At 38.8% G+C, this 27,619-nt stretch overlaps 1 protein-coding gene across 3 annotated transcripts in view; it reads left to right on the top strand.

Annotated features, from left to right (window-relative positions):
• Nucleotides 1–27,619, top strand: part of MCF2L (MCF.2 cell line derived transforming sequence like) — an 84,755-nt gene that overhangs the window by 29,873 nt on the left and 27,263 nt on the right. For all 3 annotated transcript variants that reach the window (XM_053455242.1, XM_053455241.1, XM_053455243.1), the window contains exons 4-5: nucleotides 24,098–24,181; nucleotides 26,660–26,774. In XM_053455242.1, coding sequence (XP_053311217.1) covers nucleotides 24,098–24,181; nucleotides 26,660–26,774 — 199 coding nt within the window. The remainder of the gene's footprint in view (nucleotides 1–24,097; nucleotides 24,182–26,659; nucleotides 26,775–27,619) is intronic.

The following is a 27,619-nucleotide window of genomic DNA, read 5'->3' as shown; positions in this document are numbered from 1 at the left end:
ATGTTGTGTAACATATTAATGGAGTGGTAGAGGGTCAGCAGTAATCTGCAGAATTACAGTCAATTGGTTAAATGCTAGCAGTGGAAGCCATAAATAGTAATTTTACATATTTCGCAAACTTAGTGATGAAAGTCATGTGACATTACTGCATAGATTCCATGCTCAGACAAGGAAGAAAAAATTGGCACTTTAGCAAACTTTCAGTACCATCAACCAAGGAAAAGCCCTACAGTCAAAAACATTCTTGCTTTGCCACAGAAATCATTCCTCCTCTGATTTTTTTTCCATAGACACAAACATACACATGCTTACTTAACCCTCTCCTTCTGAAGAATAGGTATTTCCATGGAAATAAATACTCCGTATTGCAAAGAAACTAAAACCGTGCTGTATTTCTATTCTCTCCTCTAAAGGGTTAATCACATAAGTATTTTTTAAAGAAACCATATCTATACAGATAAACTAAATCATTTACTATGAAAAAATATAAAAAAAATAAGAAAATTGTGGGAAAAAATGTTTTTCACAGCCTTGCCTATGAAAATTAATTCATAGTCAAAGTAGGTAAAAAAAAAATATAGATATATTTAGGTATTTATCCTGATTTCGGAAACACCTCATATGTCATGTGAAAAATTGGCACCTGTATAGCCACCTTTTTACATTTCTTTTTTATTTATGCTTGTTTTTACCATGAATATATACAGTAAATACTTTTTCACTGTAAATTACTTAACCCTCCGTCCTCAAGAAAGCAAGTGGCTGATGACTTTTCCTATTTTCTCTTAAATGCAATAAACTACTATTCTGTGAAGTTTACGCATGCATAGGTATTCAAGGATTTAGGATATTTTGTGAGTGTGTTTTAGGGCCATAGCAATGTTCTAATCATTTTGTGAAAGCATATGTGAAAGCTTTTTTCCACCCTTTACTAATGTGATAAACAGGTCTATGTCTGTGGAACTCTCACCGGGGAAATAGAGTCCTTCAAGGATTAGGCAGATGACCTCCAGAGAGAAATGTCAGTTACTGGGCTTACCTCATTGGCTCTAATGTTGGTATCAAGTGGATTTTATTAATATCTCTACCGGACATGGCTGTAAACATAAATGTAAGGTTGTTCTTGGCAATTAATTCAGATACCGCCTCCCTTTTGTCTTCTTTCCTAAAACAAACCATGGCAATATTAGCACACTTCCCTGTGATGTTTAGGAAAGCAGAGGTTTCCCTCCCTCCCTTCCTTCCAGGCGTTAGCTGTTTTCTTGAAGTTCCCTGGGAATTTCTTCCATGAAGCTGTTTTTTTTTTTCCGCGAGACAGTCTTGCAAAATACATCTTGGGTTCTGTTAGCAGAAGAATTTCATTCTTTAATGACTTAAGCCAGCCCATCTGTTTATCTCTCATATGTGTCCCTCCTGCTTTAAGTTTTGCCATCATTTGGATCGTGTCTTGTGATTTGGCATCTGCAGCACAGTGCATGACCCACAGTGAAAGGACTTGATCTTTGTGTGATTGAAGAACACATTGATGAAAATACAGTGAGTATTGGGGAACATTCCGCTTTCTGTGAAGAGATTGATGGATTCAGATGAATGCTAAAGAGGTCACCTTAGAGCCACAGAGTATCCTCAAGTTCATCAAGAAACGAGAAACACCAACACTTTTAAACTCATAGAAGAATGTAAGACTGACTACAGCACCGAGAATGTGACACCAAGTTCATGCTGCTAACAGGGTTTTATTACTGTTTTTTTCTTGTTTATTTCGTTGGTTATACACATCTGAAAAATCACTTTGTCCTCCTGTTAAAGTGACACTTCAGATGTCATTTTGTGGTCATCTCCCAAAGGAATTATAAACTCCATTCATGTTATATGGTCTGGAAATACTAGGCTGAAAAGCTGTTAATGACTTAATGCTCTGCATCTACGGTTGGGACCAAGCTTAACTTCCATTTAACATCCCTCCCTGTGTTAACCACAGCATACGTGTGTAATGTCTGTAACTTTGAGAGAACAGCACGAGGAACATGGGAGCAGGTTCTCTTCAAGGGTCACTCATGCTCTACGCAGTGCTTCATCCTCAGTGCTCCGGTCACTGCCAAGGAAAGGCCGGAGGAAAAGCTCTCATCGAACATATTCTGGTGAGCTAGCTCACTTTTACTTTTTACACCAACGGTTTTGGCTAGGTTCATTTGATAAAATGTAATTTGTGTTTTGATTTAATGATACTTAGAACTAGGGTTATCTTGTAGCTGGTACTTTAACTGTAGACACTAACAAATTGGGCCAGTCTTAAGTGTATACAAATTATAGTATTGTTAGTATTTGTGCGAAGAAAGGTTAGCAACCCAGCTTCCAGAGGCAGTCTTGTACTTGATAAACAAAAGTTTCTGTCTTTTATTCTTTTAGAATATTCTATTTAGAATATATATTTTTTAAATTCTGATTTACATTTGATCTACATGTTTATCCGTCTACTAGGTTATTTAATTAATCTATAAAACATTGCAGCATATAGTGTAGATCAGTGTTTCTTAGAGACTACAATGTTATGGTGGGTGATGCAGCCACAGCCCTTTCAGATTGCAGTACCTGTATACTGTTCACCTGTGACAGAAACGTAGGATAATATTATATTAGGTAAGAACCATTCAGGCCCATCCAGTTTCCTTGTCTTTCCTTGCTGTAAAAAGCTTTACTTTATTTGGTCCTTGACCTTGTCATATATTCAGAATAGCCTTATACCTATCCCATGGATGGTCACATTCCCTCACTGTGTAGCCTCTACCACTTGTCATCACGTTATAAGTTTATTCCACTCTTCTATCACCATTTCAGTGAAGTAAAACCTCTTCAATTGGACCTTCTAGATTTAGACTATGACCTCTTGCCCTAGGATTTCACTGCCTTTGAAATACTTCCTCTTGTATGTTGTTAAATCCCTTTACACATTGAGATCATTTAGACTTATTAAAGGACTTTCTTTTAATTCAAAACTATACATAATTCTGTAAAGGGCTTCTTGAACTTGTGGCTGTGCTTAACAAACAGTGGTGTCGATTTTAGTGGAAGTGTAATAGTTTGGTAGCTCCAGTCTTAATTTCCAGCAGTACCAAATTATTCCTCATGTCCCACCACAAAGGGAAATATGGTTATATGCATACCTGGGAACTCTCCGGGTCTGACCCGGAGATTGCCGGGTGAAGCTCTGGTTCTCCGGGTCAAGACCCGAATCCTCCGGGTCGCGGGAGCAGGGTCTTGACATGCCCAGCTCCCCGCCCATTTCCCTTTAAATAGGGGTGTTTCGCGCTGCGGTCAGTGGGAATGCCCCCGACATCACCGGGAACGCCCCCGAAGTCAGCAGGAAATCCCACTGAAGTCAGCGGGAACGCCCCCAACTTCAGCGGGAACCCCCACTGACGTCAGGGGGCAGTCTTGGCCGTGTCCCGCAAGGGAAGGGTAGCCGGAGCCCAGAAGTTCCAGGTATGGTTATATGGTACTATTATTGTAGAGATTTCTGTTCCTGATACTTTGGCCATCCTTCACCCAGAAAGACATTTTAATCAGAAATTAAAAAATGTTGTAAAAAAGGTACTACATATTTACGCCCTTTTTCTCAATCATATCTGAATGTTGTTATAGTACTGACAGAAGGTATTGCTTGTCACTGAATATCCTGCTTCACCTTTCTCTGGCCAAATCTTTTATTTCATTTCACAAACTTAACTGTTAAACTGTAGTAATTGGGCCAGTTTTCCCTGTGTCTTAAAGTCTTACAACCCTTATTATGAACTTCAGTTTTAAAAGATTGTTAATTTCATCACATACATTGAACTTATCCTAATTGCCTTTTTTTAGGTACCTTGAGTTAAAAGCAGTCATTTAATTTTATTGTGTAAATGGCACATAATTCAATTTTAGATACATGTTTGCTCATTATTAAACCTCACCACTCCCTCCAAATTTCTTTTTTCACATCCGTGTAATGAAATTTACTGTGATTCACCAATTCAAATTATATTGTTTTATGATCTTTTTATCCTGGGTATGCTACCATCCTAGTTATGTTTGGCACTTAGAGTATCACAAGGTATGAATACTGTGACTGAAACACTATAGGAAGCCACTCCTTAAGCCCAGGATAGGAACCAGAGATCCAGCATACGAAAGGTTAAACGAATATAGTTCTTTGCATATTATTCCAAGCACCAGGCAGAACTAGTATTGAGGTGAAACAGGGAGTTTATATTGAAAACACACCAGTATTTAAACAGTACAAAGGGGTCATTTACATACAATAGTCACAGCAAACCACACATAGTTCTCCATCAGGCCCTCCTTTGCACACAGCTCAGTATTTGCACTTAACCCAGTAGGGGGTCGCTATTGTAGTCTGTGGGGAAGATGGAAAACACAGACAGTTCTCTGTCTTCTGGCCAAAACTGGCTGGATATCAGATCTCTGTCCTGTAAATCCTGATCCGATGGAGAGTAACACACTACACATAAAACCTCCTCCCAAAAATGCAGGTACCCCAAATCTGTGTCCGAACCCCACAGTCTTTAGAGTCTCTGGTAATTGGGGTAATGTGGGACTCTGTACTTTAGGAGAAAGTAGTCGCATCTCCCCAGAAACAGAACCCTTTAAAAGGCCAGGGCCCATAGTCTGTAGGGAGGACGCTGGCCCCCAGACCCCTTCAAGACCATGGAGGCTTCCGTGACTAATAGTATTTCAGATTTTATGTACATACAGTACTCTGGTACACTCAGGCAGGTGTGAAAAAATACTGTAAAACAAAAATGCTTTAAAAAATAGACCTGTTAATAGTTTATTTTTATCATTTAACAAAATGCAAAGTGAGTAAACAGTAAAAATATAAAATCAATATTTGGTTGGACCACCCTTTGCCTTCTGTCTACACAACTATATATTCTCAAAATATCTCTAAATGCTTTGATCTAGAATATATCATGTACTAATTAGGTGCAATAGAACCAAAGAGCTGTCTGGCTCATATTGCGTGATGGGAGCCACTATCTGGCCTGCCTATTATCATGACTGTAATGCAGGACCTTTCATGCTTCAACCGCTTAACAACATTATGACGTATTATTACATCTTATAGAAAATGGCCGAAACAGCTATTACTATGTAACATTTCCCTCACCGGTCATATAATCCTGGGGTTACCCCTGTCAGCAGAACATTGAACTTCCATTCATACATTCTCTGCCGGCAGTGTCAGTGCGGACACCACCTGAAACAATGTTAAATGTAAATCTATCCACACCCTCCTGGGACCTCTGATGAGAACCCCCTGTAGACTGATCAGCAATGCAAGGTTTATGACGCCCTCTTACTGAATACTCTGTGATCATCTTCAGTGGGGATCAAATGGAAAAATGGGAGCAACAGTGTTCCAGTGATGTCACCGCAACATCATAAGGAGTACCATCTGGTTCCAAAAGAGATCATTGAAGTGCTTCAAAACCCCAAAGGGATCTCCAATCAGAAATCTTTAGAGAAATAATAATAATAATAGAAAAAATGAAAATATTAAATCATTGCTAAAAAAATGTAAAAAAAAAAAGGTGCCCAAGCTCTTTTACCAGAAGTATAATTTAAGTAAAGTTGCAATGGCTTGAAATTTCTTTTCTTTGTTTTTTTTTAACATATCAGCCATATTAATTGATTATACATACACAAATGTTATAAAAAGAAAAATAGATCTGTCCCCTTAAGGACAATGGGCGGTTCCTAAACCCATTGAAAACAATGCATTTTGAGTACGGGCTTTGTCATTAAGGGGTTAAATAAACAATATATAAATAATGTGGGACCACTAAATAAGGAAAAGGGGGAATGATGATTAAACAAACGCATTTTAATGGCCAAGAAAACCTTTGGTCACCAGGGTTAACTCATGTGTTTGCTTTTTATTTTCTTTTAACTATTCTTTACTTTATAAATCTAATTTTGACACTATTAATGATTTCACCTGTATCCTGGAACAGCCTTTTTTTTTTTTTAGAACAAGCTAGCAAGTATTTGAGACTGGCTGTAGATCATTCACTTTTTTCTTTGCTTTGTTGTGACAATACTGAGTAGCCAGAATGTATACATGCTTGAAGACTATTTTGATACAAACTAAAATAATTTATTGATTTAGATCGTTACTCCATAGCACCATATGAATAAAACAACTTCTACCAATACGTAATAAGTTTAAAAATAATTTCATGAATTGATCTTAAATATATGGTTCAGAATTTACAGCCCTGTGTATGACAACTGATCCAAGCCAGCACGGAGGTTGTCAGACAGGTTCCAGGTGTAAAACTCCTATGCGTCGTGTATGAGGCACAGTTGTGATCTTTCCGTCTGTGTTACAGTAGAAGAAAAGTCTTGATGTATCAGTAACTTTTCTCAGCACACACCTTCAGTAAGTAAATAATAGAGGGGTGGGAAAGATTGTTTAAAGGATAATTACAGTAAAAGTAAGATACAAGGTTGATGGAAAGAAAACAAAAAAGAAAATGAGACCAAGACAGATGTCTGTTTGAAGACCAAAGTTCAACAGACGTAAGTTCTGTTAAAGGTCCTCACTGTGCAGTGCGGGAGGAAGTGGCCACACAAAATGCACAGTCTTATTCTGGTTAGGATGTCAGGAGAAAGATGGACCTTGTCAGAATCTCAGTAGAAGAGATGAAAAGCTACCTGTGGTTGTCTGAGATGTGTTTGGAGTTGGATTCTGCTGTGCAAAGTAAGTAATGAATATTAACGACCTACGGTGATCTTGGCAAATTAAGTATCTGATTACTGTTTCAAAATGGTCTATGTTGGATCTTTATGAAGCTGTTTTTTTCCTCCTGTAGAAAATTCTGCATTATTTGCGTGACAATTATAGACGTAGTATGTTACATATTTTAATGCAATTGAAATAGAAACAGAAAATACTTCCATTCCTTTTAAAACAAACTCATACTATTGTACGTAAACTCTTGTGGGTGTGTACTTTATATCTTTTTATTTTTAGTGTCCATCAAAGCTCCAGTTTCAGCAGATACATGTTGTTGTACGTGAGAATATTCTGTATGTAATCTGATAATGTAGTTTGCTCTGTAACCCACTGCTTTTTAATGTGTTAGGACGGCATGCGTTTTTGTGTAGGAGACCACTGACTAGTTATTTAATTACGGTAGATCTAAACCATGGTAATTTGCTGTTTCCATCCCCACAGACTTTAATAGGTTCAGTTGTCTGAATACCTGTCCCATACCTCCTAACTTAGAGCATGGGAGGTAGAATCAGTGGCATTCTCCAGTGTCCCAGACTTCAGAGAATGAAATCTGGACCATGGGATTGTGGTCCCAAATTCCGCTGTGCTGCCAAGCCCCGTTTTTGCGACACAGGTAGCCCTCAGCAGGAGAGCGGGATGGAGTGGTTAAATCGGCAAATTGAGACAGCCGGGAAGTCTGCTGTTCCAAGGTTACTGAGTGTTATAAGTGTTACAGACTTACCTGACATCAAGACATGCATTGAATTTAACAAGGTCTTTAGACCATGCGTTATGATATTTTTATGTGTCACATAATCTTAAAGATTTGTCAGGGTTTTTTGCCAGTACGGTAAGATTATGCGACGGTACAGTGCATATTTTCTGCAGCTGCTGATTGACAGCTGATCAGCTAGACAATGGTGTGCGCACCTACAGTGAGTGCTGCTTCTTTTCAGAGCAATTCAATGCTTCATCAAAATCAAGTAACTCTCTGCAGAACCTATGTCTGCATCCAGAAAGTGGACATTGCTCAGAGAAAGCAGCTTGTAAATTTCTAAAGCGCAAGCTGTTTGTTTATTTATCTGAAGGATGACGTTTCACTCAGATGAGCAACGTAAACAGTGTTATTTTGCGTAAAGAAATTTTTTTAAGCAATCTTTATTTTCATATCAGTATCCCAATCATAGTAGAGTTATAAAAAAACCTCAAAATGGAAATGTTATATAGCTGACCTATATTAATACACACAGGGTCTATGTAATTTAGCCTCTTGTGTAAATGCTACTGATATCAGGTTTCTATACACAAAGGACAAAACAAAACCAGTTCTGCCCATTTAAAGAAATCCTTTTACAACCAATTGTTAAAGATAGATGCATCACCTTCAACAAAAAGTTAAAGGGACAGTTCATTGTCCCATGTAGCCTCACCAAGAAAGAAACCGTATACCTTGTGAGCACCTATATACTGTATATTCTTTTGGAGAAGCAGCAGCGACCCCTTCCCCTCCATTGTTCCTTTTTTCTTGCTATGTTTGGCTGTTTGAAGTTTCAATGAGAGTACTTTCTCCGTATATGTGCATTAAACCCCATAGAACTCTCACTGACGAGGAGCATAGCACACACGCGTAATGGCAAGCAGAAGATGAGTTTGGCTAAGCACATCTCTTTCAACCCAACGAGCAGGGGCCAGAGAATAAGACTAATGCAGGGGTGAAGGCGATTCTGCTGAATCCCTCTGGGTGCTTGCAAGGGGAGGAAAATTCTGAATTAAAGGGTTCACTCAACTCAATCATATGATTTAAAGTGCATATAAAGGCTGGAGTGTGCTTTTAACTAGCTCATTGAGAAATGAGTACACGTGTTATTTTAACCCCTTAAGGACAATGAGCGGTCCCTAATCCATTGAAAACAATGCATTTTGAGCCCGTACATGTACAAGATTGTTGATGCACAAGAATTTTTAAGGGCCATCCCTATAGATGGCCCCTTGGACGGATCAGTAAATTCAGCCTTTTTTGCAGCGGCAGGGAGCTCGAACAACAGCCTGTTGTCAGTGAAAACCAGCATTGCTGGGTTCCTGCCGACAGATCAGCTGTAACGCGGTGTGAGTAACTGTACACCGTTAATGTGTGAATATCCGATCATGCTCACAAAAGTCCATCAACCTCTTTTTTACTAAAATAATAAAAAGAAAACACTTTAATTAATAGAAAAAACTTTTTCTACACCCTTAGTTCAGGAGTATTAAAAATCGCAATTTCCATTAGGGATGGTGTGGCCCTCTACAGCATCAGTAACATCAACGGGGTGTTACTGCAATCAGGGCATGTTGCCAAACATAAATTGGGTTATTGTTCAGCAGTGGCATCTACTGTTCATAGGAAATCTTAAGGAAAGTTGCCAAAAAAAAGGTGTTGTTTTTGTGTATAATAATTACATTTTATGTGTTTCTGTAGTTTGAAAAGAAAGCCCTGTTTGACCTAAAGAAACAATGCCAAACTTGTGTGGGTAATCATAGTGTGGGAGAATCATAGTTGAACCAACATATAGTAAAAATGGCAAAAAAGCTCTGGCATTTAGGGTATGAAAACCCCTACTATGCGATACCTGCTAAACATAATGTAGCTTGCTTCTTCAATACCTAAATGTCCCCCTTTCCCTTTCTTATACAAGTATACAAGTATAAATGCTTGTATTTTATATAATAATGATCGGTGATAATAGTAACAGTGTCCCTGAAAGGCAAAGAGAAAATATGGCATACATTCTAAATTGCTAATTCTAAAGCTAAGCTGCATGTATATGTTTCTTATTCTTGTTCGAGTGTAGGAGAAAACATATAACTTTAGGGCTACTTTGGGTGGAATTGTATTGATTTGTAGCTGTTATTAGCCTAGACGTAGCCCAGGGCTTTCAGGCTGTTGTCACATAGTGAAGTATTTTTAAGGTCAAGTTCATGGAGGATTTCCAATATTCGGTACCAGCTAATAAAGAAAATATTTTAACATCCTTAGCGTAATCTAAGGCATTTTTACCTTGGGTGCTGCAATAAGCCAGGTCAGCACCCCCAACTACCCGCTCCACAGTTGCTGTCCTCATTGTAGAGGATCTCCATTGTATCCATACAGACCCCCAACCATTTGACATTCACTTTAATATTATTTTAGAGAAATATTAACGAGAGGGTATTCGGTTAACTTGTCTGACTTGCATTACACAGATTCTGTGATGAGAGAGGATCTGATACAGTAAATGTGCTTCAGTTGTGAGCGTGATGTGGGTCACCAAGTCTTGTGTAAGTAGCGGGGGAAAATTCTTTATTTGGTTTGCCTAGTGCATTTCTAAGATGCTCTTCAGCCTCTTTTTGGAAAAAAGTCCACAATCTATAACCTAAGACCCCCGTCCCATCAGCACTTATTAGCCACTTTGTAGATTTACTGCAGGCTATTTGACTTATATTCCAACATGTCCTTTAACCCTGACCATGCACACCAGTGCTCTCCACCCTTGGAGGCCTACTAAAAAGAGCACATACAAAACTCACCAAAAACGACTCTTAAGGTTAATTATGTCTTTTTACCCATTTAAAGTACAGCCGCAATATTTTGATGCAGCCAGCTTGCTTCCAGCTAAATGGGAAACTATTTTCCTCGCTTGGCATTGTTTTACATGCAATGATGTCATGTTCTGCAAAAAAAAAAGACTTTCCACTCAGTGGCTTCTTTCCGTTTTCCTGCAAAACAGTGGGAACAGGCTGCGTACCTGACAGAAAGGCTGTTTGTTTTTCCATGTGAACTCAGCGGCTGCCTCTGTATAGCAGATTGATTACTGCTGCTACCTAGGGCTGCTTAGCTAAGCTGCCAGAAGGCGGGCACCTCCCGTGGCACTGAACGGGTTAATAGACATCAATTTGCATTTCTAATAATGCACACTGCGCAGTAAGCTTCGACAGCGTTGTGTGATGAAGGGGAAAGTCCTCTACAAACATTTAACATCAGCAATTAACCCCTTGGGGTTTCCAGTGCACTAAAGTCCTCACTCAGTGACTACACCGTGCTTGGCAAATATGGGGTTAAATTATTAACAGTTAAAGCGATGTATTGTAGGTTGTGTTCTGCCCTCCTTTTTGCAAGCCTGCATCTAAATTTAAACAAATCTATACAGATGTCTTTAATCTACAAATAGCGGCCAGCTGATTAAATGAAAATATCCAGTGTTGGGGCTCATTGAGGAAGACAGCTGTCTATTTCATAGGGAATTTCCTTAGGGGAGAGGAATGACTTTACTTGTGAGGTCGATATTTGTTAACGAAGGGTGCCTTTAGGGAGGCTCATGACTAGCCACACGCAGGAGGCTTTTTTTCTGTGAACACTACATGTTGTTCAGGCTTAAGAGCAGTCAGAGGGTGATTGGGTATTGTCGTTTAAGTGTTGTGTATGAGTGTGTTTCGGAATTATCATCTGGACGCATTCTAGTCTTAAAAAAATGAATATTTGGAATGAAACGAGGGCCTCCTTTTCCTTATGGCAGCTGAAACGCACACTTGCTTTGTGTGTAATTTGAAGAAAGGTATTGTATCCCTCTCTGCTTGGCTTCTACTGAAAGGCAGACTTTGGTACTCGCTTTGTAGTTTACAGACTAACTCGCAGAAATAGGTCACTTTCTGGCGGACGAAGCAATATGACATTAAGCCTCATCTCCCTGCTATGGAAGGATATTTCCGAGCTGTGGCTGCTGCTCAAGAAAACTACAGGTGTGTTTCATTTCGCAGTTTGCTTGCTTTTTGTTTACTTTACAGCTGGCTTATTTGTCTCCACAACTTTCACAAGCACAGTGTGCTGTTTAGTAACTTTTCTTTTTCCTCCCCATGATTTGTTATGGTATACCTGGATTATGTGCTTAAATTTTTTGTTTTACCTGTTTTGTTTCATTTTTGAAATTAACGAATAGTTCCTGTAATGTGAATTAGAACCTCTCCTCCACAAAGCATGCACAGGATGTAGCAGTTGTGATAGCAACACCTGAACCTTCATTCTTGAAAGCTGATCCCACCGGTGTTTCGTTGCTGGCTTCAGGGCTTTGGGTATCCCCGTGGCGCTCGCTCCTTTATTTCACATACACCGCCTGGAGGTAATAAGTACCGACATATTCTGTAGTGCAGTACAGGGGGTAGAGGCAGCAGAAAAGTTTACGAAAATTACGACGCAGCTAAAAGCAAAGGAATCTCTATTCCCGAGAACTTTTCTGGCTTTGCCAAATGACAACTCACATGAGTCTGAGTCAGCCCTCATTCGGTTGCAGTATAATAAAAACTAAAGCAATAACTGTAGGTGTATCTAGTATACACCTGTGTATAGAGCACACAAAGCACATCGACTTTGTCAATTGATCCATACAAATCCATTTGTTCTCTATTGCATGTCTGTTGCAAATATTAGTATCTTTTGATTTCACATTTCTTTATGATCCAATCCTTTACATGGTGCCTCGGTACGATGCACAAAATTGTGTTCCCCAGCATACCTCTTCTTTGGCTTATAATAAATGCATAGTTGTGAAATGTTTGTTGGTTTATGACCGTCTTCAGAGAGAGTTATTTCCAGACCGGATCATATGCGGTACTACAAAGAGAAAAAGCTCTCGGGTTACATACTTTACATAGAATTTAAGGATTAAATGGGGATAGTAAAGAAATGGACAAATCTCAGACGGCCCTGCACACAGTTTGCCCTTCAGTAATCAATATACAGCAACAATAAATGATACAAGAATGCATATCTTTTCTGTTGGAATCGATATTCCACAGTGTTCCTAGCAGAAATGCATGGGTTAACCTGGAGCGCATTGTGTGGAAGCAGGTTAAATATTTGTGAGCCAGTCTTCTACTTCTCTTGCGGCTCCTGTGTATTGAGACTATAAAGTTATGTCCGTAGGTCACCGGAATGGCAGGTGTCTCCCTACAGGGGTCTTTTTACTTAAAAAGAGTTGTGGTTTCAAAGACTGGACTTTCACTACGCAGGGTGAAGCTCCGACGCTTTTATAATGCTCTGTTAAATCGGTGAGATGTCTTCAGTCCCATCACCTGTTCAACTGTGCATTCTCAGCTCTTATATGGGGAACCTGCCAGGTTCTGCGGGGGAGTTGCAGTTTGAACGCCATTTTCATAGTCTATTATGAAGGACCAGATCTAGTGAAGACTTGTATTGGCCCTATATAGAAAGAGACATCTCAAGGATTTACCTAAAAGCTCCTGCTTTAGTGAATAACCCCCATTGTATTAATTTGATTGCATGTTAAATGGTGTAATCCTTGTACTCTGGTAGGATTACAGCCCCAGGTTTGACTGCTATCGATAATCAGCAGTTGTTATCGCCTCTTAGGGAACTTCTCCCAGTGTTTTTAAAGAAGCGGACTATGTTTTGTGAATTGTATTAACTCTAACTCTATGGCACGAGGACGCCTGACAATATACTGTTCCTATGCTTTCTGTTTGGGAAAAATGACTGACATGAGGTGTCGATAGGAATTTTGGTTAACTTTAGAGGGTTTTAGAAAAAATTAGACATGCATGTTTAACCAGCTGTCATCAGACATTATACAGTGACTGGGTGGAAACCCAGGTTTAATTTTTCTCTGGTATAATTACACACAACATTTTATTCTGAAGGTGGTGATTATTCACTAAATGGAGAGTTTAGTTTGCAAAAGGGCCAACACTAGCAAGGTTCTCCAGCACGAAGGGCTGATCTGGCCCTGTATAATATATAATCTACGTGTATGGAGACGCTGAAGAAATATCGCCGATTTTACTATACATTATACAGGGCCAGCAAATCTCTTTCTGCAACTTACTGGGGTTGGACCTTCCTATTCTGCATTGAAGTCAAGTGGCTGAAAAATTATACTCCTGTGAACAAACTCCACTAAGTTTGCAAAAAAAAAAAAAAAAAAAAATGACATGCGTGCATAAGAATTTAAAATCAAGTATGTTTTAATCTTCCAAACATTTTTCGTTTCTGTGCCAAGGTGAGATGCCCAGAGTTGACCATCAAAAAAGTATGAGTAGCAAGATGCACATAAAATTTCTTGCGACTACATATATATTGTTAGTGTTATATACCGTATGTTAAATTCTACTGTTTCTGGGGAATTTCAATATGGCTGTCAGGGTGCTGCGTGCATTTGCTCTCAATCCCAGAATGCGCTGTTGCCATGTCTTTAGTTTTTTATGCCTTAGAGATTTGCTTTTCTCCAACATTTCTTGTAAAGTTGAAATGTTATCCCCTGGATGACGCCGTGTCACTTTTCAATGACAGATGCACTTTTAGTAAATGACGTGACCATACGACGTGGAAGGAAATATGGTATTATAGCAGTATTCATAGTTGCAACTAACAAATAAGATATATATATATATATATATATATATATATATATATATATATATATATATATATATATATATATATATATATATATATATATATAAATTATACATTTCTATACAAGTTATATATATCTAATCACTGAACTTGTGTATTGAACCAAACATTATGTCCTGTGTTGTTTTGCCTCGTGGAAAATATTTTTTACAAACTTTTCATGCAAACCACTACCAGTAAACCAGTGCCAAACTCACAGCTGTTGCGTATAGTGCCTTCTCTGCTAGAGTTGTGTTTGGATGCCTGAGGCACATGGAGAGAACACAAGGATGGAATGTTATTACATGCTGTAACGCCTGTCAAACTACATTATAGTAATTACCAATACACCTACGTATTTATTGCTTAATGTGTAAAGTAACGATTTGTGGTGTCAGGATAATAAATTATACTTTTCTATGTAAACAGGTTTATCTCCCATAGACCTGTCTCCAGAATAGGATTGGTGTGGCACAGAATGCAAGTAAGGGTCCAGGAGCATGCAGCATAACCTATAAATATCATGGTATAAATCTGTAAATTGGCTTTCTTATTGTTCTAGCAAACGATTGGAATAAATGCCCAATCCTGTTTAACAAGGGTGATAGGAGTACAGAATTGCACATTGGTATAGTCTATGGCCATAAAGGCTTGTGTGGCCTATAGCCAAGGATTGTGGGCTGATGAAAGGCTGTGGGCGTGTACATTTCCTGCAGGCTATAGAGGGTTAATTAGCGTTTGCTTCTTTACTGCCTATTATGAAAGCCACTATACCTGAATAGCAACGCAGGATAATTCCTTTTTGCGTGTGTCATGGTAGTGGACTGTAGGCACTTTGGGAAGTTTTTATTCTCTTGAACATGTAATGCGATGTGCTTCTTAAGATGATGGGACAGGAAAGTGTTCTTATCCTCCGTGAATCTGCTCACCCCCAACTAAACACGCGCCAAAGAGTTCACCTGTATATCTAGTGTAATAGCAGCTCGGCCGGGTAAGAATGCATTGGAAGTGACTCCATGTGTGCTTACGGTTGCTGTGCATGGTGACGTACCTGGTGCTGCTACCTGATTGACGTCAGGAGGCATGAACTGGCAAAGAGAATAAGCTCTGATTGTTTTTCTAAATGACAAATCATTGAGATGAAAACAGCAAAAGAAAGTGTTCTGACACTTAAGGTAGATGGTCACTTCAAGAAGAGAAAGTGGCTTAATGACAAGGCCTCAATCTTATCCGGCTTTAACCCCCAGCCAGCTATATACATAACTCATTGTTGGTCCAAAAAGGCTAGAGTGTTAACTACATACATCATAAGTGGGGGAACTTATGTTAGAGAAATTGTTTCTGTAGCGCAGAGGGGATGGGTGAGCCAAATGGCAGCTATCTTACCACCTCCAGGTGGACTTCTTGCATATTTAGAAGCGTGTGCAAGATTTTTGTTAAAGAAGAAAGCCATGTGATTACTGTTTAGGCGCTGGCTTCCTCTGAAAAGCACAGAAAGCTGCAGATCGGTCATGGACGGATCAACAGTTTCTCTATTAAGAAAGGGGGGGGGAAAGCCTAATATGATTCTTTGCTACCATGGTAACCAACTGGGGAACAGGGTTATATTTCCAGCATGTTGAGATCAGCTGCCTAGCATGCTGGTAAAAAAAAAAAAGGTCTGATCCCTGCTTCAAGATCAGGGATCATGAGGTTTCCCTCCCCACCCCAAACATTAGAGCATTTAATTAGGTAAGGTAACATATGTTACACTGATGTTTTAGCAGTTGTCAGGAATTCTTTTTATACGTTTAGAAAACTTTGTGCGTTCCAAGAATAGAAGTAAATTGTAATAGTTTGGATACATTGTAATAGTATTGGAATCTATTTTCATGCAAGCGCCGTTTTCACGTTCTCTTCTGGCCAAGCGCATTGTTTCAATAATGATGTTACAGGACTTGCCCACACATGTACTGTTGAATTTCTCACTTTCTATAAACATATCTGTGTCTGGAGACAAAAGAATCTTTTGAAGATATCTTTATATGCAGTTTGCCTGAAGGATGTGTGTTTTGGGCTACAATTTGACCAACTGGGCAAGCTCAACTAGCTGTCCCTGTAATCTAGTGGATCAGAGGAACCTGAACCTTATTAATATTTAATTGCTTCAGAAATAATTTGTAAAAGCAGATTAAGGGGTTAAATGCTACTGTACGGTGATGGCAGTGTGAGTGTTACTTTTGGGGGTATAGAATACTGTGAAACAAAGTGTACGGAAGCACCAGATGGTGTGTTTATAAATGCGCGTAAAAGAGTACATTCTGAGAAATCTATTATTTACTTAGTTAATTAATAGCCATCGGCAGGTCACAAAGTCGCACAATATTTTGGTAAAGCCGCCCTCCCTAGCTGCAAAGGCTAACAATACACACAAAGAAAAGTTCCCCACTCTTACAATTGCTGTATTGTATGTTGTCAAGGATCTGCTTCCTCATATGAAATCTGACGCATTTAATGTGTTTTTACATCTTTTGGGAGGTCTCTGTAGTTTTCATATTGGTGTTTGGCTACACCGTAAATTGATAGCACTGGGAGCTTTTATATGTGCGAAACTGATAAGGATACGTTTTATAATTTCCTGTGATGCAAACGTAAAAACATTGTGACTATTTTAATTCCCATTGTGACAGTTTGGTTTTGAAGACCAAAGTTATGTTTCCAATTAAGATAACCTGCTTACCGCGTGTAGTTTTTTTTTTAAGCTCCACGCCCTCAAGTAAATATCTCTTTAAGCTCTGGTACTTTCTTGTGTTGAAATATTGGTTAACTATGATGTCATTAATTACCCTCTGATATCATAGGTTTAATTACTGTGAAGCCTTTAAAAAATTGAGTTTGAACTTCTGCCGATTTGGGGCTAAGATGACGGAGTTAATATCTTAAACAATGAACTGTTTATAATTTTTATTGTAAATGTGTATATCAGTGATGTAATACAATAGAACCTCATAAATAGTTTTTTCTTACAAGTTGGCTGCATCGAAACATGCAGTAAACAAGTAATCTGCATGCATGTGACATCCACAACAAGTGATGCCATGTGCAAGGAAGCTATCTGTGTAAATGTTGACGAAGTGAAGGGTTGAATTGCGGTGTAATAAAATTTAATATGAACAAATCTTCTACCGCATTAAGCAGATGGCTGATAGAAGCACAGCATGGGTCTGTTAACAATTTGTGCTTTATGTGGGTGTTTGTATGCCGTGGGTGTTTTTATCTGAATTCAACATGGCATGTATTCTTGAAGATGTTGCTCACCATCTCCTGCCATTAAAATTGGGCCATTTCAGGAGTTTGGGGTGTTATGTAGATTGAGAGTATTCAGTTTGACCTACTCCGCGTTTGTGGGAGTATAGCGACATGACTCACCTGGACACATTTTTCTCTTCAAATTACAACAAAAGCTTTGAATGGTCTCAATCAAGTATGATAATGATGATTTAGAATTAAAGTACAGCACTGCTACATTAGATGAACAAGATGTCCATGGTATATGTAAAAGACTTTCTACTTATTGAAATGCAAATTGAGCTCCTACAGGTATTTACCAAAAATGTAAAATGCTTAATGGTAGGTCAAAATCCTATGATGCACAAAGCCACAAGGTATGTTTTTGAGAACCATGACATGACTAGATGTCTGTTAATCTGCCAACTGGCATCTGATGGTTTAGGGGCTAAAACACTAAATCACTGGTTCAATTCTGGCTTTGCACAAGGGGAGGATTGTCAAGGGAACAATTGCCCCTTGGGCTGCACTGATTTAAACATTCTGGGACACTTCTTGAAGCTTGTTGTGTTCTGCTTGCAATCCTGCATGTATCCTCCAAGGTGTCTACAGTAACAAGGACTTAAGGGTTCTTTACTAATTTTTTTAGCTTTCTATGTGTTCACTTTCTGTAAATGTGTTCAAGACATGACTGCCTGGTGCACCTTAACCATGTTGTCAGACAGATGTGTCTTGGCCTGTTTTGTTACAAGACCACTTGGCTGGACTTGTCCCAGGGCTGAAACCTGGCAACCCTCCCTTGCGTTGTACTTGTATTGTCCTGAATCCAAAGCGACATTTGCCTCAGCATCTTGTAGCCGCATACTTCGGCAGACACATACTTGCCAGTGGTAAATCTCCATATGCAAGTAGGTACTTCTATATGCAGGCAAAATTGGGTAGTTTGAGGTACATTAAAGTTGTCTTCTACCACCATGATCTAAAGCCTGATATGTGGAGTAGGTTGTTGGCTGCTTTAAAGACCTTCATTTAACAAAAGTAGGTTTAATAGTTTCATTCATCCCTTCTGTTGCCTTAGTAGTCACATGCCTTCAGAAGCAAATTTTGAAGAAGAAAAAAAAATTGAATTTAGGTGGTCACTTCTGTTGTTTGTTTCCTCTTTGTTTACTTGGTTCCCTGTCTAAAAACCATCATTCTTTGATGCTCCTTTTTATTATTATTGTTTCTATAGCACTATCATATTTCATAGCGCTGTACAATCCTTTTGGAATTGTCTTGTGCTGTTGTTTGATTAAAAGCATAGGTACTGTATCTTCTGGAAGATCCTACCCACGCAGGAGGGATAAGGATTAAATTTGGGGGATCAGTTGCTTAGCAGGAACATGACTGTTAGATGGTTGAAACGTGTAGCATTGTGCATGTCTGCTACTAAACTGTATCAATGTATGGCTGGAGCCAGCCCTCTGTAAACGGCTTCTCCTATATGTTCAGTATACATCTGCTGCCTGCGGTAGTCAATTCTTCCTTTACGAGGCTATTCATGTGTGTTAGGAAATGAAATGGTCTTTTGTTATGTAGTTTGCTGTAGCTGAGTTACTCTTTATTGTGTTGTCTGCTTCTATAAATATTGTGACACACCTTATGACACAGATCATTTGGGTGTTCCTTTTACAGTATGTAAATATTGTAGCTAAATTTATTTCTTTATCAGATGTAATGCAAACTAATATATTTGCATTGTTTTGGACTATTGTTTTTCTTCTTTTTAAAATGCGTCAGAGCAAGGTTTTTTTTTTTTTTTCTTTGGAACTTTAACTTTAAAACTTTTTACCGGTATACTTAATGGAGCCACTGTACACACGTTAGTGTAGTAGTATACTTAGCACTGTGTGACTTCATATGAGACTCTAGATACATTGTGAAGGCACCTTAAATCATGTTAATCCCAGAGAATACTCCTGGCTATGCCTCATTGGTACATTTGCAGTACTGAGTTTGGCACGTGCTCAGATGTCAACAAGATTTGGAACACCGGCCGTCGGCAGACAGGCCTTCAGAGAAAGCCTATGCAGAAATCTTGGAGGACTCTTTTCTTATTTTTTATTTTTCGGTTTCTTGAGACTCTCAGATTTAGAATTTTATAGAGGCTGGTCACACCTGTGCAGTATTTACACATATGTGAGCATAAATGTCTCAGGACTTTGTTTCCTTACCTTGTGCAATATTGGAATCCATTTCCTTTAGGTATAGCATAATCAATATTTTATAACATCCCATATTGTCCCGCCAACCATGAAAGGATATTAACGTATTTAGTATGTACTTAAACATGCATTCTAAAGAAAAAATAATTGCCTTAGACTGCCATTGTTTGAGTTTTACTGTCGTTGAAATCAATAGGGGGACTTTCTGCTTATGTGCTGGGTGGATGAACAGGAGCTAGCTGGCAGTGGAGTATACTGCGCATGAGCACTGGTAAGCAGGAGATGCATTCAGCTGAATGCATCACTTATAAATCAGAGTGCTAAGGGATGGAGGCACGGTCCAAATACAAAAGGGGGTTCTGATGAATTTGAAATGGGGAAAATAAGCATAAAATGTGTTGTGTTCCATTGTAAATAAATAACCGTATTCACTAGTGTTACTTTAATGTGGTATTATGACACACAAGCCATTTAACTAGCACCAATCATTTAATAGCTATCTAACCGGTAAAATATGAATTACATTGGGCATATTTAAGTGTTAATTGTGTTCCTAGCTTTCTATTTAAGTGTGTATACAAGACATTGAGCGGCATAGTTATTGAGTGGTCACTAGCTCGGACTGTCATCATTTACATATGTTTTAAGAGTACTTTTGTTTATATGTTGTTTATAGGTTGTTTATATGGCACTACACCTTTTATGGGACAAAGCATTTCTGGTTATGATTGATTCAAACATAATTTGTTTTGAACACAATTCCATGTAATGCAAGCAATATTCCAAGGTCTGGATAGGAACAATGGCAGTTGGAGTCAAGGTGCTGTAGCGGTCTGACTTGAAGAAGAAGAATGCATATTGAAGTACTTAATATGCATTAATATGCCTTACTTGTTAATGAAAAAAACCCAAAACATGCATACCTGGGATACAAACTTCTAAAATACTGTATTTAAATGTAACAAATTATATAATCCCTTTAGTGCATGTAGTAAAGGATTCATTTCAAAATCCTGTCTTACTTTTTTAAAGCTCTTCATAGCGGTTCCTTTTACTTACATCTCCTCACTCATCTCATAACCTGTCTCTCCGCTCACCCAATGATCTCCTTCTGTCCTCTCCTCTGATTTCTAGCTCTCATGCACGCTTGAAAGATTTCTCAAGGGTTGCCCCATCTTTTGAAATGCTGTCCCCTGGCTTATCGGCCTTTCCCCCTGCCTTCGGTCCTTCCAAAAATCCCTAAAGACCCGCTTCTAAGGATGCTTACAACCTTACATGTTACAACCTTTCATTGGTGTGCCTGGTCCATCCCTAACAATGGCACTTTTACCTTTTACCTATTGTGTAATACACCCTATTTCCCTCTAGATTGTAAACTTGTTTGAGCAGGGCCCTCCCCACCTGTAAGTCAAATTATGTTAGATATACTACTTGTAATATCCTGTCTACCCATTGTACAGCGCTACAGAATATGATGGCGCTATATAAAACAATACATAATAAAATACTTTGCTATTTTATAGCTAAGAACAGTTACTGCAAAACCTATGTGATGAAAAAGCATGCAGTACTGTAGGCACTCCTAACCCTGCGATCTAACACCAGGCATTAGTGCGGGAAGCAGAGCCTTGGTGCTCTTGCATAGGCTCACACATGTCATGGCCATGTTCGTGGCGCTGGAGAAGTGGGCGCCTTGTTTCGTTGCAGTGGGGCATTTTCTCTGACACATGGAAGGGGGCCCTACCTCTTACTTCCACCATCATCTATATCCTACGAACTTCCTGGATCTCTCACTCTAGGCCACTATACATCTGCCACAGTGCTTTTCTGTCCACGCCTATTTCTCTTCATGCATGTTGTACTTTTTGTTTATTTGATACGTTTATCTAGAAATTACCCTTTCTACAATGTTTATACTAAATGTATTTTTCTGTAGCAAAAAAGAAACGTTGGTTATGCTTAAATGCACAGTGTGATTACCCCGGCCACGGATTACCGGGGTTGTCTAAAATGTTCTCACGGGTTTCCATCATTCCTTAGTGTCCTGCAGCGGATTTCTTAACATGCAATAGCAGCGGGGGTTGCATTATGTAACTTACAAGATAAGTACTGACACAACACAAGCCACAACATTGTATATGGGATGTCGTTATAAATCTCCATCGTGTGGCATTGTGTTCAGAAACCGTACAGAGTATATATATATATATATATATTATATTATATTATATGACACGTGTGCACATATAGCCATCGTAGCCGCTTTTTGAGCAACGTCAAGTTGGGAAAGTAAAGATTATGTGGCTGAAAATATAAATCCCTGTGAAAATGTAAACAATTGAACACGTATACAACTTTAAGAAGATTACTAGTATAATGTACTGCAGGAGAGTAAATACGGATCAGGATATTTACATTAGTGCTGGAGCTGAAACTTTTTGTAAAAAAACTTTTCCTCTTTGGTTTTTTATTTCTTTTTTTATGCTTTTTTAAGCAACATTGCAAAGGGTGTGTAAAAAAAGCAGTTTTATTTTTTCCGTAAGCAAAGAAGGAGGCAGGCAAGGAGGGTGAGAGTAAGAGAGACAAGAGAGGGAGTATGGATGTTGATTGTGTGTGAGCATGACTGTGTATGTGTTAGAATGAGTGGTCTGTGTTTAGCGCAAGTGCGTGTGCATTAACATGCATGTATATGTGTATGTGTGTTAGCTGAAGTGGTTTTTAGCATATGCTTGTATGTGTAGGAGCCAAAAAGCTTTACCTGCATCCTGGGCCAGCCAGCAGGTGCCAGCCCTCCCCTGGTAGTAGTATGGGAATGGGAATGAGGGTAAGCCTTACATGTCCTGATGAAAACAATACATAGCTTGCTTGGGAGCTGTAAATAAGAAGAAAATTTATATGGGGGTGGATCGAAAATATTGAAAGCACTCTTATCCTCGTGTGTAAAATAGTTTTTGCGCTTAACCCTCTGGATGCCAGTTACGCATCACCTACATAGTGGCACTCTGATGGTTGGGCAGCATGATCATTCTTTCATGACACATTAGATGGCATGCAACAGACCGTGGTTATGTTAGATGCAATGTCTAAGTGGTCTTTATCTGTTAATTGTCTAAAGGTGGCATCAAACTTATTTAAAAAGTAGGTGTTTTTATTTAAAAGTACTAGTTTTCCCACGCCGGTTTTAGACAGCTATATTAACAAAAGCCAGTCTACTAGACCAACACACTAAATCCTGATCATACTGCCATATTGGTCATAGAATGTCTCGCAGAAGGAAGTCTGCCTACAATGATGACGGACAGGTCTACTAAAGAAAGTTTGCGGGAATAAAGTTGAATAAATGCACTTTTTAACGCTTAAGGGGGAGAATAACATGGCACTGCCAGTGCTGTAATGCTGAAACAACCTCGCCGTAGCTCCTGAGTAGGGATATAGTTCAGGTAGTTTTCCTTAAGCTCAGCTTGAGATTGTGTGTTTTAAGATCTTAATCGCACAACGTCCTTGACTTCAAACCGCATTTCTGACAGCGCTGTCACAAAAGACATTGTGATTCATTTCTCGTTGCTGCGTTTCCCCCTCCCGAGTGGATCAAACATTTTCATCGCTGCAAAGGAAGTGGCATTTTTACAGATTGTACTTATGAAAAACAGGAGATTGCTATCTCAATAAACAGACAAAACTGTGTGCTTATGAGACACCGGCTTTAAACGTAGGTAAATAGAACATTTTGTGCAGTTGGAGGAACTGCGCATTTTTAATATTCTGAACGCAAATCTGTGGTAGAATCGCACCGAAAAAAATAAGAAACATTCGACCCATCGAATCTCCAGCTGTAAAGACTCTTTAATCAGTCCTTGCTCTTGGCTTAGTTTCAGGATAGCCACACTGCCTGTTCCTGAATTCCCTTACTGTAATAACATCTTCCACTTCTGTTGGGAGGCTGTTCCGTTTATCTACCCTAATTGCTTTTAAAGATGTTGTTCCACTTAAAACAATAAGCATGCTCTTTAACATGTGAAGCAGATCAAGACTAAATCTGCAAGTTTATTCTTTTCTCTGAAGGCTTAATCACATAAAGCTAACCGAAAAAACCTTTAATAAGCCGTTTTGGTTTCTGAAGAACTGTGCCTGGATTTGTACCAGAAGCATGTTTGTAATGTCATATTCAATAGACTAAGTGGGAGTGAACCTTTAACACAATATTCCTTGTGGTCGGTTATAATACTATGACTTTTCATTTTTGGGGGTCAAACAAAAAAAAAGTGGTACATCTGATCTTGTGGTCTTGTATAAAAGCACCAGGCAGTGTTTTTTTTTTTAAGATTATAAGAATTAATGGCGCTTTAGTTAATGTTACAAAAGATTACTATAGTGTCAATGGCTGTTTTAAGAATGTATTAATGCTTTCTTTGTGCTTTATTTCAGATGATATCATGCATCAGGACACCTTTCCCGTCTGTGCTGCAGATATTGAGGATCAGCTGAGAAAACAGTTTGCCTTCTTGTCTGGTGAGTGTGATGAGTTCTTTTTTTGGAAAGCCACTTTCTCATACAATACTTTTTTAGAAGCCCTAAACAAGTTCTTAATTTCATCACCACGAGGTAGTAAAATAACCTCATACACCTTGTACTCGGTATAGGACCAGCAGGGTTAAGTACACGTGTCTATAATGACATATACAGGATATTTGTCAGTGTGCGACCAAGCGTTACCCGCCTTTACTTTTCTCACTGGATCCTGTTGAGGTAGAGAAGAAGGTGGGGTCATGTTGTGTAGTCTATCGCTGCTTGTATTTCTTCCACAGCATTATTATTCCCAGCAAACAGAAAGATAGAACACCCTCTCCCTGAAAAATGATCACAATATTGCAATTACACTATTGTCCTGAAATGTTTAGAGATTTATTTTCTCCATATTAAAATTATGGGAGAAGTATACATCTGTGATTGGGACTTGTACGCAGGTGAATCTTTCACAAGAACATCTGATGTGTTTATGAAGACAAGCCATGATGGCATCAACAGGATGACTTCTAATAATTTTTTGCTGCTTGCAGTCTTAAAAATGTTACTTAAAAAAAAAAAAAAGTGCCCCAATATCCTCCCTTTTGTGAGGGACAGTCCCGATTTTGCTACTTTATCCTGCTGAGCTCTGTGGGACAGCGGGATTCAGGACCACAATCTGTGGGACGCGGTCATGGGATTAAACCCTGCAGCAACCCATCCATGCCATTGGAACCCTACTGCTAGGCTAAAAGGAGCTGCACTTAGCGATCCTTTTGAACATTTCATATAGACGTTATCTGAAAAACCAACGTTGCGTTAATCAGTGGAGCACAAAATCATTCTGGCAGTTTTTTTAAATGGTCCAGCGCTTTTTTAGATAAAAACAAAGCTCATTTTAATGATTAATGTAGGGGCTTCCATTTTAACCAGGAGGTGAGTTGCGCAGTTTAAGATTAACCATGTCCTTGAATATAGGAGCATAAAAACATAGACTTTGAAGGGAGCCAAGAACCATTCGACCCATCTGGTATGCCCTTTTTCCTGAAATAAAGACTCTGACCTTAATTTGTCATTTGTTTCAGGATAACTTTATGCCATTTGCATATTTATCACATTCATGTTTCAATTCCCTCACTGTATTACCCTCTACCGCCTCACCGAAGGCTCTTCTCTATGCGTGTACAAGTTATGCGTGTACAAGTGTATGACTTTATTTTTAAACTTAAACCTTGTGGTTTAGGAAAGTATTTCACATTACCAATATTGAAATATAAATATTCATTATATTATATTCAACATATACCGACCTGGCATACAGCTGTTACCACCTGGATGGCGAAACCATTTCATAAATGTCATAATGTGACCATAGCGTGTACAATTTTCAGTTCAGCTGGTTGGCAACTAGACTGTCGCTTTTAGAAAAAGCTGCTGGAAAGTAAGACGGCAAAAAAAAAATAGTTTTAAGCCTTGTTGGTTTAATAATTGCGACCCATATGTCTCGTGTTCCATGCCTCAAAGCTGTTGGGGTTTGTATGTATTCACTGCAACATTTTAGTTACGGGAAGTGAGCCCTTTAACATACTTGAAATGTTTTCTTTGGACAAGATACGTTTTTTGTTTAATGCATATTTTGTTACTTAACTGAAGCCCAGTTGGCCTGAGCCAACATCTCTAGAAAGCGGGAGCGCAAGAGTTTTCCTTTTACACAGCTGTTTTATCACGGAATGACCTGGAAGTAACAGAAGCAGCAACTTGGTTATCGTTTTTTGAAATGTATTTATTTTTTGGAGCAAATTTAGTAAACACGATATCCTCGTTGGCTAGCTGAAGTATAATGGATTGCAAGTTTTACATTTCATATCATTCACCTTTTTCACTGAAGTATCCAAATCCATTAAAATCTAACCACGTTACGTAAAATCACTTCTCTGGCAAATGAGAACAGCTGTGGTTATAGAAAAGGTGAGGCAAATACACACAGCTTTACTTAATCTGCCTGCATTTAGAACCCAAGGGAATGGGATCCATCTACTTGGCTCTATAATCTGGGCTAAGCACCCCAGACATAATGTCTCGAAAGCTTGCACTCGATCATGCTTCAGTTAGCCAATCATCTCTTGCTATGGCTGACACTTGGGTTCATGGGTACATTTTATTTTTAAGGAATCCATGGGTGCCCTCTACTGGCAACACATTGATACTAATCCATTCTTCGTACATATATCCAACAAAGCAGTGCAAAAATACACTTAACATGATCATTATCTCAACCCATTCCTTTAGTCATTCCCTTATTGCTAACATATGTTTTTCCGTTACGAATGCAATGCAATTCCACAGTGGCACGATTTAATAGCGGAAATGTACAAACTCTAGACACTAGTCAGGCATATTTGAAGGTGGAGGTCTACTTAAATGTATAACAATCTAAACTATCGAAACTTTCAAAAGTTTTAAAGCGTTTGGCTTTCCTCCTAGGTGGAAGAGGAGAAAATGGCTGCCCCGTCATCACGTTCCCGGAGTACCCAGCATTCAGCGAGATCCCGGAGAAAGAGTTCCAGAATGTGCTTACATACCTGACTAGTGTCCCCAGGTACAGAGACCACGTCATGTCTGGTGTGCTTAGCCCTTAAGATTAAGACTGTAGAGGCCAGTAGAGGGATCCGTTTCCTTGGGTTCTAAATGCTGGCACATTATATAAAACTTTGATAACTACAGCTGTTCTTAGCTGTATGAGCAGAAAGTCATTTTACTTTATGTGGTTAGATTTTAAAGGGATGGATTGGATAAGCCAAAAAAGTAAGTTTTATTTATCTGTGACAAGAAGGAGAAAGCAATAGCAAGGACATAATGCCATATGATGAGTGACCTACCTTGTTTCTTCTATCCGATGAACGCTACAGAGCTGTTCTCGCTATTTTCACAATGTTCTCTTACGCTGATTAAATAGATGGATGGTTCATGAGAGCAGTATTCTCCAGAACTTCAAATCATCATTTTATTCACACAGTCAGTTTAACTTAACTGCTGTTAAGGGTTAATGTAAGAGATTGCGCCCCCCCCCCAATAAATACATCAGTGATTATACTATGAACTTACAGTATTTCTTGTGTATATTTTGTCAATAACATAACCGTTGTAGTACAGTTTGTAGGCCCACAATTGTATTTTCTTTAGTATTTAAAAAAAAAAATTATATCAGTAATAATGTGGGTTTCAGCAGAATCCTTTATTTGCATTTAATCTATTTCCCTTGCTGGCGTTTCAAAAAAGTCTCATTTTGTAACAAAATCGGAATGCGTTCAATAAAATGCATTACTGTCTGTTCAATATGGACTCCATACTGTATGCATTTTATTTCAAAGTCTGATCAGGTTGTTCCTGACCCTGCATGAATGGATTAGAGGAAATATAGCAGCAGATGGAAATGTGAACAGA

The sequence above is a fragment of the Spea bombifrons genome, chromosome 2, assembly GCF_027358695.1.
Source record: "Spea bombifrons isolate aSpeBom1 chromosome 2, aSpeBom1.2.pri, whole genome shotgun sequence".
Classification (NCBI taxonomy): domain Eukaryota; kingdom Metazoa; phylum Chordata; class Amphibia; order Anura; family Pelobatidae; genus Spea; species Spea bombifrons.
Note: the sequence above shows the minus strand (reverse complement) of the source record. Positions and strands in the feature narration are given on the sequence as shown.